Raw genomic sequence first — 15,489 nt, 5'->3', positions numbered from 1 at the left:
CTTTTCTTCAAGTAAAATATTCTCAAACAAAAAATTTAAAATAGCCTCAATTTCGACGGAGATAGTTATCGGCTGACAGCAAAGGGTCGACCTGGGGCCCGATTCTCCTAAGTTAATATTGTCAAAATCTAATAGAAATTGAATCGCAATATGATCGTAATAGCAGTTTTAACCATATCGGGCATTCTGCTACTAATAACAGACCAATCGTATTCGAATGACATTTGATTGGTGTGCGATTGGTCGGCTATTTTGGTGATTTTGATCTATGGTGGTAGTTTGCTCTAAAATCATATTGCAATCGTAAATCATTTGCAGACAAAATGATTCATTACTGAATGACAGAAAAGGATAAAAACGTTTATTTCAAAGAAAAAATAGCGGAATACCACATACGCTTCAATCGTAATCGAGTCGGGATTGGATCTCAGTCGAACCGAGTCGAACGTGAATCGTACGTTGCTTAAGTAAAATTAGGAGAATCGGGCCCCAGTTGCAGTGTCATATAATTTTAAACTCCATCTTCGTTATTATAATACACAGTATTGCTCAGCAAGTTTTATAAGCAATACCAAGTCTTATACTGATGAAAATAAAGCTCAAAGTTAAATGACACTAAAACTGTAGCTTTTCTACCAGCCGTTGTCATTTAACGGTCACATCCAATATGCTATCTGTATTTTGCTTATTAGAGATAGATTTTGACATTAACTTCAAGTGATTTCAAATTCCTATCACTGGTAAGCGATAGACAGCATATTGAGAGCGACCGTTAGTCTAAATTAAGCCTTTTTTTTCTTATAAAATTTTGAAAAAAGCCGTTAATTTCACAGTTCCACGGAGTTGTGGCCCGTTTGACAGATTTTTTCACATTTCACACGATGGTATACCTATGGGCTATATAATGGATCATACGTAAATATATATTTACATATAATCTTGTATATAGCAAGGGAAAAAATGTAAGAATATTACGAAAATTGTAAACTTACGGTTTGTATTAAGAATGTATAAAAAATTAAAATTGGAATCTTATAATTCGATTGGAATTCCATTTTGGAATTGGAATTCGTAATGGTAATGGAATGTTGTAAGAATATGGAATCATTCTGGAAACGGATATATTTCTCTCTTGCTTATGGCTAAATCATAAGCGGAAACTATTTGTTTTTTGTTAATATAGCTTCAAACCTATGGTATATGTATAATTTCTTGTCAAATATTATATAAAGTGCCATAATTATAGAAATTGTTATATTTTTGGGGTTTTATTTGCGAACCTTTTACAGTTCTCATTAAGTAACTTTGCTTGCCTGAAGTTGGTAACAGTTAGGTACTTCAGGATAGTGAAAAAGTATGAACAAAAGACTGGCAACAAATGGCTAGCTTCGGAGACGCAAAGTTATCTGATGGGGTCTGTGACTATATTCCCTCTAAATAGAGTAAGGCCTTTTAGCAAGATGAAGTGATGATCTGCTACACCACAGACAGAAGTTTTTGCCCGTGTCCAATAAAGGAGACTCAAATTGGCATGTTTTAATAAGAACTAGAGTCATATATTCTTTCTCAGGATCTAGCTAGACTATCCTTGTAGAAATGACATTTAAATCGGTTCAGCAGTTTTAATAATGAATTGGGACAGACAGAGCTACTTTTGCATTTAAAACATTGGTTAGTATAAATAGGGGAAATAAGAATAGAATAATAGAAATAAGAATCTAACTAAAACTTTTCTAAACAAGTAAAATAAACTAAAAACTTTTGTACAAAAAAAAGGTTGATTCAGACAACGATTGCAATAATAAAAGAAGAAGGTTTGTATAAAATTCATATTTTATTGATTATTTTCAAGTCAATTAAAGGATTACTAGTTCATTTTGATTAACAATTAAATAATTATTTACAAATTCATCAATAAAAATACTGTGGAATGAGGAAACCAGGACTATAAAGTCAGTACGATAAAAAGGCTAGAAATAATTATAATGAAATCTATTACCTAGTGAACACTTCCATATACATTTTATTAAGTTTTTACAAATAAAACATTTATACTTAAGAAATTCAAATAGAAACCGTAAAAATTGCGTTCAAACAATAATGAAAATTATATTTACAAAAATAGATATTTTCAACATCACAATTATTGCTTTTCAAAGTCAATGTATACCTACCCAAATAGAGCATAATTTATTTCATGTCAATCTGTATTAACAACACTTGATAAATAAAAAATAATAAATAAGTAAACAAAACACATCACAGTTGTCCATTTTTTCAGCAACAATCTATATACATAAATATTTCCAAGGTGCTACCTAGACTATCAATTAAATTGCGCAATATCTATATACATCAAAGAAAGTCGTGTTATTTACACTAAGGTGATCTTCACACTGCCCCGCATCACGCTGCATCTTGCGTGTCGACGCACCTACGCGCGTTCCTGCGGGAGTGCAGATCTGCATCATCGTGCGGGTTTTTCACGCACTCACGCGCGTAGGTGCGTTTTGTAAATTCACGCACAGCGAGTTCCATTTTCAAATATACACGTCACGCCCATTCAAAATCACGCGCGGCATTGCGGGATTCAGTGTGCCATACCTTGCGTCTCGCCCCGCACCTACGCGCGGGGGTGCGTGTTTCTCCGCATGTATGTGCGTGATCCGCATGAACGCGCGTGGATGCATTTTCAGTGTGTTGGACTATGCGTGTTTTCCATACAAACGGAGATATTTCCATACAACGGAAAAAAACGCATCCACGCACTACGCTGCATCATGCGGGGCAGTGTGATAATCGCCTAACTATTACTCAAAAGTGCCTGAACCATTAAAACTGAAATTGGAAGGGAGGTAGAGTAGAGAAGGGCATACGATTTTTTTTTCAATTTTGTTACGATTGTGCAATAAAATAATCATGTAATTCTATACAGTCATTAACTTTGCACAATTTAATTGGTGGTCTAGATTACCCCTACCTTTGAAATCACTGACAAAATAAGTGAAATTTCTCCCTACCAATGTATTTTAAGCCTAGTTCATTTTATCAATTCTTTCTAATAAATAGCTAAGTCAATAGTTGTGGAGATCAGTCAACTCCTTCACTATAAGGTCGATTCTGCATGTTTTAATCTCTCCAAAATGTTTTCTGAAACAAATATAGACAAAAGTTTTAATACAAGTAACGCCATCTATGTTGCGTTAGGAGTACTAAGAACGTAAAAAGTTGAAGATAGATGGCACCACTGTAATAGAGTTTTGTTTTAAATAGCCGATTGTGAATTATATGTTTTTGTATATTAATGGGCTCGTATTAAATCATTGAAATGCGGAGAGTTAATTTATATATATAAAAAAAAAACTACGAATCGAGAGTAGTCAGATTTGAGAAAGTCAATCGCTCCATGAAGCGCACTGATACTCAGCTGCATCCAGTCAGACTGGAAACCGACCCCACATTGTTGGGAAAAGTCCAAGCATATGATTAAATTATTTCAAAACCTTTAATACTATTGTACTCACTCAAGTCAGCAGCATCATGACACTTTTTCAGATGTTCAGTGATGATAGTTTTCAAAACTGCTCGCTCTGATAACAACTTATCATTTAATTCCCGAAGGTCCTTATTTTCTTGAGCTTGCTGCATCCACGTTTCTTTTAATCTTGCCCTAGAATATTATTAATATTGTAAATTAGGGTGCATATGGCTGGAGCAGGTTAACATGCGCAAGTGACAAGAGCACGCGGGTGGGTATGTTGCTTTGGTACATGCGCGAGTCGCTGGACCCGTACGTTTTTAAAATGCATGTAACCTGCGCATGTGCCTCAATATGCGCAAGCTACTTGCACCGTGTAGACGGACCCTTAGTTTTGGCAGTCGTGGTGGCCTAATGGGTAAAAAACCAACCTCTAAAGTATGAGAGTGTCAATTCCAGGTCAGGCAAGTAGGTACCAATGCAACTTTTTTAAGTTTGTATGTACTTTCTAGGTATACCTTGGACACCAATGACCTCGGAGAGCACATTACAACTGTAGGTTCTGGTAGTCATTTGAAAATCTTTGGTAGTTTTTATAGGTAAGCTGGTAAGTCTGACAACCAGTCTAACAAGGGGCATTGGGTTGCCAGGTTAACTGGGTTGAGGAGGTCAGATAGGCAGTTGCTCCTTGTGGCACACTGGTACTCAGCTGCTTCCAGTTAGACTGGAAGCTGACCCCAACATAGTTGGGAAAAAGCTACTCAAATGATGAAGGGCAAGAAGAAGAAAATTTAAATCTATTCATACCTATATCTTCTAGAAGCTGCTGATCTCCCAACTAAATCTTTATTCCCATTATTGACCGCACTAGTTCTTTTACTACCACCAGCTTTCTGCTCACTTTCTTTACTACTTTCCACTTTATCATTCTTAACTTTTCTCTTTACAGGTCTTTTAAAAGTTTCCGTATTTTTCAAAGGTGTAATAGGCACTTTGTTTACATGAGGAAACGTAAAAGTCACTGGTATAAAAGTGCCTGGTACCAAATTTGGTACCACAACACTCGGCACTAAATTAACACTATTAACACTGGTCTGTCGTTGCGTAGTTTTTTTGGATTCTACTTTTTCTGTTAGAGCTTTTTTCAAAACTTCTTTTGCGTTCGTTTTTTCTTCTTCCACTGGTCTTGTTTCTTCGACTGCTCGCATTTTAACTTGCTTACCATTCGGCAGTTTTATTATCACTTCATAATCTTCTGCGTCATTTTTAGGTTTTTTCTTAGCAGTGTCTTCAAAATCTGTATTAAGACTATCTACTATAAAGTCTAAGGATTTCTGACTCATAATTGGAGGCACTTCTTGAGCTTTCTCTGTAAAATCTTTTGATAATACATTACTATCTCTTATGACTGTGTCTTCATATATTAAAGTCTGTACCGGGTTTTTATCTACACTGTCTTTGCGAACCATATTGCTTATTTTAATAACGTTATTTGTGTACGAAACTGAGTCTTTTCTTATATCTTTATTTCGATCATCTTTTTCCTCTGTTTTGCCTACAATGCGACTTATAGTAGTTACTTCGTTGGTTAACTTAGAAATTGTTGTTCTTTCAAATTCTTTGACTGCGCCTGATTCGTCGCTTGAGGATCTGAAGAGTGAAGTTGAAGATTTTAAGGATCTTGTAGGTAATTGTCTTTATCAGTTTGGAGTAGTGGTCTTGCAGGCTAATAAATAGTCTCAAAAGTATGTTATGAAAACCGAAATTTCCTATTACAGTCCAGTAAAGACAATTTTTGGCCATATAGTATATGTATCACCAAATTTTCTTAAAATAGATATTTATTACATTGATGACTTTATGGTTAAATAACAATGGAAGTCCTGATGATTTGGAAAAAAAACCGTTGAGGGCCTCAAACAGCTTAGGCCCAACTTTTATGTCTAAGAAGTTGAGGTCAGATAGGCGGACGCTCCATATGAAACACTGGTACGCTGCATCCGGTTAACGGGAAAAAGCTAGGCAGATGATTAATGAGACTTACCTGCTTATAGTAATATTTCTTTGGTTATTAGTAGTACTGTAGAGGGCGTCTCCGTCACCGATGGGGAACACCATTTGAGGAGTGTGCAGCTCATCTGATGATGATAAGGCACTCTCCAGGGATAGGATGCCATGTCTGAAGATATATAAGTGGTTATTTAACAAAGGGAACAAATATAATGACCACCATAAAATGCTTTGATACCCTAAGTTTTGCAACCAGAAATATCTACTGAACACCAGAAAACTAAGTCTAAAAATGTAATAGTACCAGCTATTTTAGTCACGACTTCACTTTAAATTGTATTCGACCACCAAATTTAGTAAATGATCACCAACTCTTGACGACCAAATTAATGTATTATTTTTGCCTAAATAAGTCACTGTGATTGCCATAAAATGTAGGCTTATTACCAAATAAGGTATTATGATGCCATATTAAGTTATGTGTCCGGCTTGCAATGCATGCGTGAGTGTCAGTATGACGAGTGACAGGGGAAAATGGAAGAAAATGACATATTGCGCCGACGCCAAGTAAAATTGGGAACAGGGCAGGAGAAAGAAGAAGAAGAATGTGTTTCTCAATACACTCTTATCGCACTGTTTAGAGGCATGCAATAGACAATTTTCCACGCTAGTGCAGGAAAAGGGTCCCCAAAATGTTATTACATTTATTTTATCAGGCCGAACTTATTTTTTTGGAGTCAGTTTACTTAAACAGGATAGCAAGATGTAAAAACTTTTTTGATGATCATTTACTACTTTTGGTGATCATTTACTACTTTTGGGATAACAATGATTTTTTTGGACTCATTTTGCTTAAATAGGATAGCAGAATTTAAAAACTTTGGTTATAATCTTACTTTAAAATGGTGGTTTAATTTTGGTGATCATTTACTATTTTTGGTTTACGCATGATTTATTTTGGAGTAATTTCACTTAAATAGGATAGCAAAGTGTTAAAACTTTGGTGATAGTTTTACATTAAAATGCGAGTTTCATTTTGGTGATCATTTACTATTTTTGTCTGCTGTTTGTTACTATATCTGGTGATCAGTTAAACATAAGCCTTTAACAAAATATACTATTTTTATAACATTGCAATCATAGGTCCTGGATCATAGGGCCCAGCGCAGACCGACAGGAGCGTTATGGGAGAGGATTTTATAAGACACAAAATCAACTTTAATATTATTGAAACAGGGTGAATATAATGCTTAAATCTGACAAAATGCTCTTGAGTAATCGTGCCCACGCACGATGCCTCGCGCGACTTTTCTTTCAATAATTTTAAAGTGGTTTCTTGTTTTGGAAGGCACTTTAAATCGGTAAGTTTTGACTATTGAACTATGAACATCTTTGGCAGTTATTATTAAAGGTAGTTGGAAGCCAGTCTAACAACCAGGCTAGGTAAGGTTATCAGTTTGCTCGGATAACTTGGTTGATGGTCAGATAAGCAGCCACTCCAGGTGGCACACTGGTACTCAGCTGCATCTGATAAAACTGGAAGCCGACCCCAACATAGTTGGTACACGGCTAGGCAGATGATATTGCATATGATGCTTTGTGTATCATTGGCAGTTTTTACTGATCGGCAGTTTAGACAGAAGCCAGAGAGTCTGTCAACCAGTCTTACTAGTGGGTATTGGGTTGCCCATGTAACTGAGTTGTGGAGTTCAGACAGGGAGTCGCTCCATGTAAAACACTGATTTGATGATGATATTTTTTTCTGAAATAATTATGCCACTGATGTTCTCCTAGCCGATTATCGGCTACGGCGGCTGTTCTCATGTAAGGAGATTAGCCAACTGCGCAGGACATATTATAGTGCACGAGCATTTGCGCAGACACAGGTGCACTCACTATTCCTTAACTCTCATAGCCCGATGGGACGGCAATCCGACACGACCGGAAAGAGATCAGGCGCAGGACCGACATTTACGTGCTCTCCGATGCACGGGTGTATCAATCACCACCTTCCAGGCTCCGGGCTGCTATGTGAAAGTCTTCTAAAACCCACAAAGCGATTTCGGCCCGACTCGGGAATCGAACCCGAGACCTCGTGCTCAGCAGCCGCACTTGCGACAGCTAGACCAACGAGGCAGTTTATTGCCATTAATGATGATGGATAACTTACTTAGCCTCCATGGCCCTCTTGAAGCCCTCATCAAAAGGATTGACATTCTGAAGATCTTGGAACAGGCCAACCTCTTCACAATTCCTTATGAAACGTGTTGGTGTAGGAGTCTGGTCAGCTAGAAAGATTATTTATTTGTTTGTTAACAACACATCTATATACTAATATTATAAAGAGGAAAACTTTGTTTGTTTGATTGTAATGGATAAACTCAAAAACTACTGGACCGATTTTAAATATTCTTTCACCATTAGAAAGCTATATTATCTGCGAGTAACATAGGCTATATTTTATCCCGGTGCGGGCAGTAGCTCCCACGGGACGCGGGTGAAACCGCGGGAAAACGGCTAGTATTAAATACAAGACTACTATTACAGGTTTTGCTTATTGTGTTACTGATGTCCTGTTACTGTTACAGCCTTTTTATCGTCCCACTGCTGGGCACAGGCCTCCTCTCACACGGAGAAGGATTGAGCATTATTTCGGATCCTACTAGTATTATAAACATGAAAGTTTCATGTACATAGCTGCTGCATTGATTTTTATGAACGTTGACAATAATATGTGTAGCTTACAAGCTGTTTTCACATGGTTTCACCCGCCTCTCAGTGGAACTACTTCCCATTGCTGGGATAAAATATAGCCTGTTTTGTAACCTGAGAATAGAAGCTTTCCAAGAGTAAAAGAATGTTTTGAATTGGTTCAATAGTTTTGGTGCCTATCTGTTACAGCCTTTTTATCGTCTCACTGCTGGGCTGCAGCCTCCTCTCACACGGAGAAGGATGGAGCATTAATCACCACGCTTGCTCAATGCGGGTTGCTGATTTCAGATTATATAGTCCAGGTTTCCTCAAGATGTTCTCCTTCACCTTTTTATCAGCCATTGGTGTCTAAGATATACTTAGAAAGTACATACAAACTTAGAAAAGTTGCATTGGTACTTGCGTGAACTGGAATCGAACCCACACCCTCATACTCGAGAGGATGGTTCTTTACCCACTAGGCCACCACAACTTAGGTGCCCTTAGGGTTTAGAAAAACAAAAAAAAAATATTTCCTCTTTGTTATAATAGTTTACAAAAATAAATATGACTATTGTTATAGGTTTTGCTTAAAACAATAGTTTTGTTACCAACATCCTATTAATGTAATATTATGAACATCAAAGTTGGTATGTATGGATGTTTGTTCTTCTTTCTCGCTAATACTACTGCTTTCATTTTGTTTATTTATTTATTTTATTTAGGATCTCCAGTAATTTTGATGAAGCTTGCAGTAATCATCATCATCCTCCGAGCCATTTTCCCAACTATCTTGAGGTCGGCTTCCAGTCTGATGCTAACCGGATGTAGCTGAGTACCAGTGCTCTACAAGGAACAACTGCCCTATCTGGCCTCCTAAACCCAGTTACCCGGGCAACCCAATACCCTTTGGTTAGACTGGCAGTAATATGACTTAGAATATCAGAATTACATGAAGACAAAAAGGACTTTTGTGGGTTTGTTTCCACACTTAAATGGCTGAACTGATCTTGATGAATCCTGACATTGTCGCTTAGGTAACAATACCGCCTAAGTCAAAAATCTATACTAATATTATAAAGCTGAAGAGTTTGTTTGTTTGTTTGAACGCGCTAATCTCAGGAACTACTGGTCCGATTTAAAAATTTCTTTCAGTGTTAGATAGCCCATTTATCGAGGAAGACTATAGGCTACTTTTTATCTCGGTACGGGAAGTAGTTCCCACGGGATGCGGGTGAAACCGCTGGCAGAACCTAGTTGTTCATATGGCATTTTATACTTCATTGGATAAGCTGGGTACTCACTTAGCAGTGTAGCACGTAACGTATCAGATACGGTATCAAGTGCGTACGTAGGCACGAGCCCGCTGCGAGCCGCTCGCGCGTGGAGCGCTGTAAGCTCGCACTGACCTGCCGAGTGGTGGTTTCGCTGCGAACACAAAGGCGGCTCGCAGTGTGCTCGTGAGGTCCGTGGACGAGCCGTACCCACTTGCAGGTTGATACCGTATCTGATACGTTACGTGCTACACTGCTAAGTGAGTACCCAGCTATAGATTTTGTCAGTGCGCATCAAATCGCATATTTTAATATGTGACATTATAATTAAACCTAATATATACCTATTTATGTATCAGTACTCTTGTCGGAAGTAATCTGAAGATAATAATCAGTTTTTTATCTCTCCTGGAATCTTAACTCGCTATGAAAAACTTGTGCGGTATTGTTACCTAAGCGACAATATGTTGACTATGGACCCAACTATGTGGTAAATTAGGTAGTAACTAGTATGTATACTTCAAGGAATATAACATATCACATTATTACTAGATCATTTTTGTCTGAGAATGATGTAGTAGATAGAGCAAAGTGGAGAAGACATAATATAAGGAAAGCTGACCCCACCACCATGTGGGATAAATAGCTGGAAAGAGAGAGATTACTAGATAATTATCTATACTGAATATGATAAAGAGGAGACATTTTTTTATTTGCTTGTACCTTAAAGGCTCCAGAATACTGAACAGATTAGATTTTTTTTTCACTGTTGGGAACCTATTATTCCCATACCAACATAGGCTATATTTTATCCCAGTACGGGCAGTAGTTCTCCCAGGACGTAGGTGAAACCGCAGGGTAACAGCTAATATTATGTGTACTTTAAGAATCATTAAAATGATAATGCACAGTTTGCAATCATTTTTCATTTCTATCTGTAACTTCATAGTTTTTTGACTACTCGTTTTCCGAATGACTCATCCACAGAGGTTTGTAACTAATAAGGTTCTTATGAAAAAACTTACCAACGAATGCTGCTTTTTGCTCCATACCCAAAGAAAGTACCATATCATGTTTTTTGGTATGAACATGTAAATGATCTTCATTTGTGAACGTCATACCACAATCTGGCATCGTACAGGCAAACGGTTTCGCCGGTTCAACCATTTTACTTAACTTATTGATAACAAATTAATTGTTTTTAGTAAATTTTTCCTGTTTCAAAAACTGTTTTCGTTCATTCCATTTTTGGTAGCAATTTTCACTTTTCACATGCTCAGTTTCGAGGGATATGTTAGTTTTTTGTTATGGTTTAGTTCTTTAGTTATTTCTTTGATGAAATCCTATTTATTTTATTTATATTTTTGTTAAATATATGACGGTCCAAAATTCTTGAAGAGATTAATAAAGCGTTCCAGTATGTTTACTAGAGAAACATCACACACATCCATCCATGACATTAGTGAAAGAGATATGCATATGTTTTAGCCATAGTGTGAAAGAGATAGCATACCTAGATTGCTTTAATTGTAAATGTGTACGGATCATGAACGATTTCTCTGTGACGGTTGGATTTTTGATGTTACGTTTTGTTATTCTATATGATTATCTAATTTCATAATAATAAAAAGGGTTCTGTATATTATTTTAAAATTAATGAAATCAAATTATTTACTAAACATTTAATAATGATGTTTCAACAAAATACAGCGGTTAACAAATTGCTACTGCATAATAACAATAACAAAAAAAAAAACGGAACAACGGTTAAAAATAAATTGTTGCATTAATTATAAATATTAACTACTAACAAGAAGTGTTACACAAAGATAATAATAGAAACGATGGTCAAAAAAGTGCAATTAGTACAAGAGTAACAATAGTAATTAATATTCACAATTAAGCCATAATATTGAGACGTAATTTGGGATTTGTTAAGCTTTTAAGATTGTTGTTAGTGGAAAAGTAAGAAGTGTATCTTTCAGGGGAGTATCCGTGTATTTTGACTTGGTGTGGTTGGTATGAGCTGGGTTCGCGTCCGATAGTTCTATCGAACAGGGGGTAGACAGTTGATCTCTTCTTTCTTGGTGATTCTTGCATCTGTTGGTTGGGGTACGGATCTACGTAGCGCCGTCCATTAATATCGTTGCCATCCGCTGTCGGGAATATCGTTGGCTAAATTAATAAAATATTGACGTTTAACTACTCGCAATTTCACATCTTATTACTAATATAAATAAAACTTAGGAGATAGAGAGAAAACACTTTATTTTGTTACAATTCAAGACCAAAAATGGTAATTACATTTTGAAAAGTAAAAAATATAGAATGGAATCAAATCGTCATACAGCTCGATTGGCTGCTTTGTTAAGAAGTATTACAACCGATTAAAAGTGACTTATTTGCTAATAATACTCCAATATATACTAAATGATTGCATTGCTCAATAAAAACTTTATATTTAATTATAATTACGAGATTTTTTAAAATTGATTCTAATTTGAAGCCAGGGGACGGCCTAATCAAGAGCTAATAACAACTTCTCCTTGCCTGCTCCTCTACTGTTGAAGATGCCAGGTGCGGGCTGACCCTGAGGCTCACCTCCGACTGTATTCTGCTGAATGCCACCCATGCCAACTACTGCTGGGTTAGGCTCATTCTGTTGGCCCTTCCAAGGCCTGTTGAGGAGAGTTAATACTTGTAAAACAGAGTAAGAAAACATGAGCCGAGATGCCATAATGAAAGGTAGGTCAGGCGCTTTCTTCTAGGTCAAATAGTAGATCAGTTACAGGTAAACGAGGCGTTCGGGTTCTTTGAGACACCTATCAACGGTTTTTGGTACAAAAAAAAACATTCCAAAAAGGGAAATAAGAACGAAGACAGTAACGTTCCTCGCCCCTACTTTCTTAGAAGATTTTCCGTTATGGCACCTCTGCTAGTCATTTTGCTTTCAATGTTGTAAATAATAGTTTCAATGTAAGAAACTTAGTGATAATGTATGAAAAAAGTTCTTACTTATCAGGGAATAGTTCTCCAGGTTGACCTCTTGTTTGAACTATTCTCTCGCCATTGACTTCAACGACGCACCTTAACCGGGCGCAGCAAGTTGGGAACTCTGAATTTAATATCAATTTCAATTAGAATGGAACTTATTTTTGCAATTATGTTAAATGGTGGTGTTGTATAAAGTGAAATACATATACATACCTACATTTTCATCTTCAATGTATTCGTGACATTCCAATGCGTTTTCAGGTATTTTCGGTTTTCTACATCTGAAGGTTCAATGGTAAATTAATGTTTGGAAGTTAAAGTCTAAGATTTAAACTCAGGTGAACGATATCCTATTACCGTACATATATTTCTTCTGGGTTTTAGTATGAAAAACCAGCCTCGGATATAATACTTATCCTCGGATATATTACTCCCTATGGCACTGATTCGATAAATTAGCTAATCATCCTACTAATTTTGTCGATTCCCAGTCTGGGCGTCAATAAAAAATATATATTTCATACTAACTTTTCCTACATAATGTATGTCTTATGTATTTTCTCTATCGCGCCAGTAAACCTTTCACTATTTTCTCACAAGCATTTTCACAACTCTACTAACTAAGGAGTCTAACCGGGTGTAGTTAACCCAATACCCCTTGGCACGACGTAGAATTGAACAAACACACTCGTGCTTGAGAGGTTGGTTCTATACCCACTGGGCCACCACGACGACATTTCCTACGTAATTTCACTATCGCTCCAAAAACCTTTCAGTAGCCGTCAATGATGATATATTTACCCAACAGCGGCAATGAAGTATTTCCCGTCTCTGATCTCACAACGGTATCGATGGCACGTATAATGATCTGACCATTCCTGCCAAGGCTGGTAGCCTTTCCTCGAGTACTTATCCACGCAGGCTTGATCTGAAATATTCGGCGATTACAACGAGACACTGAAATGTCAAGCTAAAAATTCTGAAGAGTTCAATAAATATTTTTGTTTCTAAGTACCTGAAGGGCCGTTCCTTCTAAATGTATAAAAGTGTAAAATCAGACCTGGAACACTGAAGGAATTAGAGAAGTTCAGGTGGTGATTTTGAGAGAAGTCAGTTTTAATGATTAGGTATACCTTTAAAAATGAAGAGGCATTAGAATGAGAGAAAATTTTACCTCTACAAGATGAGATTTACTGCGAGTAACAAGTTGGTAGTAAGTAAGTAAAAGATAAGGGGAGTCATTGTAAACTAGCGACTATTAGGCTAGCTTCATGCAATGTTTAGATTGCAGTTGGCCACACAATACCAAGAACTTAAAACAATAGTTACGGTAATCGCTAATAAACGAACACAACGCCTGTATTTCTGTTTCCACTTTGATTTACTATAGTTCGGCCATTCAGAGAATGCGTTCCTGACACGTCGCGATTGAACTGACGACGTAATAACATTCATTGATTATTGATATAATAATGTTGTTTTAATGCTCCTCAATTGTTAAAACGGTAAACAACCAGCAAAAATATTTTTATCGTAACTGCAACGCCATTGCAAAGTTACGTCGTCAGTTCAATCGCGACGTGTCAGGAACGCATTCTCTGAATGGCCGAACTATAGAAATAATTATGAGTTGAAATTTTAGATGCAAATCAAAGTGGTGCTAACTAGGAAAAGTTAGTGTAAGAAACGTTTTACCCTTAGTTTTAGCCAATTAACAAGTAGATGGACATAAAAATAAACATTGGAGAAAGAGCAATAAAAAAAACATAAAAAAAACACTTACAGCTCACGTCTTCGGCAAAAAAGGCGGGAAATATGAAGTAAAACAAGAAAATGAGCGTTCCCAGCTGCATTTTCAATGTGCTGACTTCACCTGCGAAGTAAAACACTTTTTGGTCACCCTCTACGCTCAAACTCTTATTAGGAACTAACCAAATTTTATCCAACACGGCCTAGAAATACACTTGTCGTTGAAAAATATTTATAAAACAATCACCGAGACGACACCGTCTAGAAAGGCGAAAAGAAGTAAAATATTATGTCAATTCAGCTGGTTTCCGCGAAAAATTTCAACAAACATAATAACGCAAGGTTCCCGTTCTTGTTTTGGTTAATCTTCCTCAAGACATTGATTTCATAACATGCTCAACGGATTAGCAGTTATAAAAATACTGGTGAGTTTAGTACCGTGAGATTCTATATTGAAATTCCAATTATACATATCATATTTCATTTAAACATAACATCAAGAAATACCAGGCTTACTGATCTTAGCTCGAATTTATTAATAGTTGATTAAAAGAAACAGCAACTAGATTTAAGCCTTAAAAGTGAAATATTCGCAGAACTATTTATAATTAAACACTCATTTCACAAAATTAATGTTAATTTGAAACCTAGCCATAAATTCATATAAAAATAATACTTATATCGTAAATAGCTTACCCATTAGCAAACGTTCAAAAGGCAAAATTTCCAATTTCCTACAGAGCACGGAACAATGTACAAGTTGCAAGTTTGTCGATAAATGAAGGAAAAACAGAGTTCGAGGCCAATTTTGCGATGTTTTCAGTTGCATAAGTTACATTCTTAGAATTTAACCATTGTGTATTTCATTCACTGGCGTGTGATTAATCAAGTTTAACGAGTGAGTATTTATTTTTGTGTGGTTTTTCTTTAATCTGTACTGATATAATAAAGGAGGCCTTTGGCCAGCAGTGGGACAGCTCGGGCTAAGAAAAAAATAATTAAGAAGAAATATGTTTGTTTGTTTGCACCCTAAATGTTTCGAAACTACTGAATCGATTTTCACCCTTCCCGAGTAACATATTTTATATTTTACCTACCAAGGTACGGGCGAGTAAAACCGTGGGAAAACGGCTAACATGAGGTAAATAGAGGTTTTTTTTATAAGTAAAAAACTATAATGAGTTCCTTACTGTTGGTTTTCACCTAACGTGTTTGAAATTCTTCGTCTTATTCTTTATAATTTCTTATTATAGAGAACGAAAGTACACCAAAATATTAACTATCACGGTTCAT

The 15,489-nt window shown here is 36.4% G+C and overlaps 2 protein-coding genes across 4 annotated transcripts; both read right to left on the bottom strand.

The window, feature by feature from the left end:
* Positions 1-1,815: 1,815 nt before the first annotated feature.
* Positions 1,816-10,869, bottom strand: LOC124643475. The gene is made up of 7 exons (XM_047182466.1): positions 10,479-10,869; positions 7,659-7,776; positions 5,523-5,657; positions 4,286-5,128; positions 3,525-3,670; positions 2,804-3,150; positions 1,816-2,379 (listed from the first exon to the last, which is right to left on the bottom strand). The coding sequence occupies exons 1-6, from the start codon at positions 10,618-10,620 to the stop codon at positions 3,107-3,109; spliced, it is 1,428 nt and encodes a 475-aa protein (XP_047038422.1). The 5' UTR covers positions 10,621-10,869; the 3' UTR covers positions 1,816-2,379; positions 2,804-3,106.
* Positions 10,870-11,176: 307 nt separating this feature from the next.
* On the bottom strand, positions 11,177-15,446 carry LOC124643368. 3 transcript variants are annotated; one of them, XM_047182340.1, is made up of 7 exons: positions 14,893-15,179; positions 14,231-14,320; positions 13,249-13,375; positions 12,661-12,728; positions 12,469-12,568; positions 12,055-12,131; positions 11,177-11,609 (listed from the first exon to the last, which is right to left on the bottom strand). In XM_047182340.1, exons 1-7 carry the CDS (start codon positions 15,023-15,025, stop codon positions 11,353-11,355), a joined length of 852 nt encoding a protein of 283 aa, XP_047038296.1. In that variant the 5' UTR covers positions 15,026-15,179; the 3' UTR covers positions 11,177-11,352. The 3 variants fall into 3 exon arrangements, with proteins under 3 accessions (XP_047038296.1, XP_047038297.1, XP_047038295.1); XM_047182341.1 differs by lacking the exon at positions 14,893-15,179 and adding an exon at positions 15,387-15,446 and having other exon boundaries at positions 11,180-11,609; positions 12,004-12,131; XM_047182339.1 differs by having other exon boundaries at positions 11,180-11,609; positions 12,004-12,131; positions 14,893-15,178.
* Positions 15,447-15,489: the final 43 nt, after the last annotated feature.

This window comes from Helicoverpa zea, chromosome 27, assembly GCF_022581195.2.
Source record: "Helicoverpa zea isolate HzStark_Cry1AcR chromosome 27, ilHelZeax1.1, whole genome shotgun sequence".
NCBI lineage: Eukaryota > Metazoa > Arthropoda > Insecta > Lepidoptera > Noctuidae > Helicoverpa > Helicoverpa zea.
This window is presented reverse-complemented; position numbering and strand designations above follow the sequence as displayed.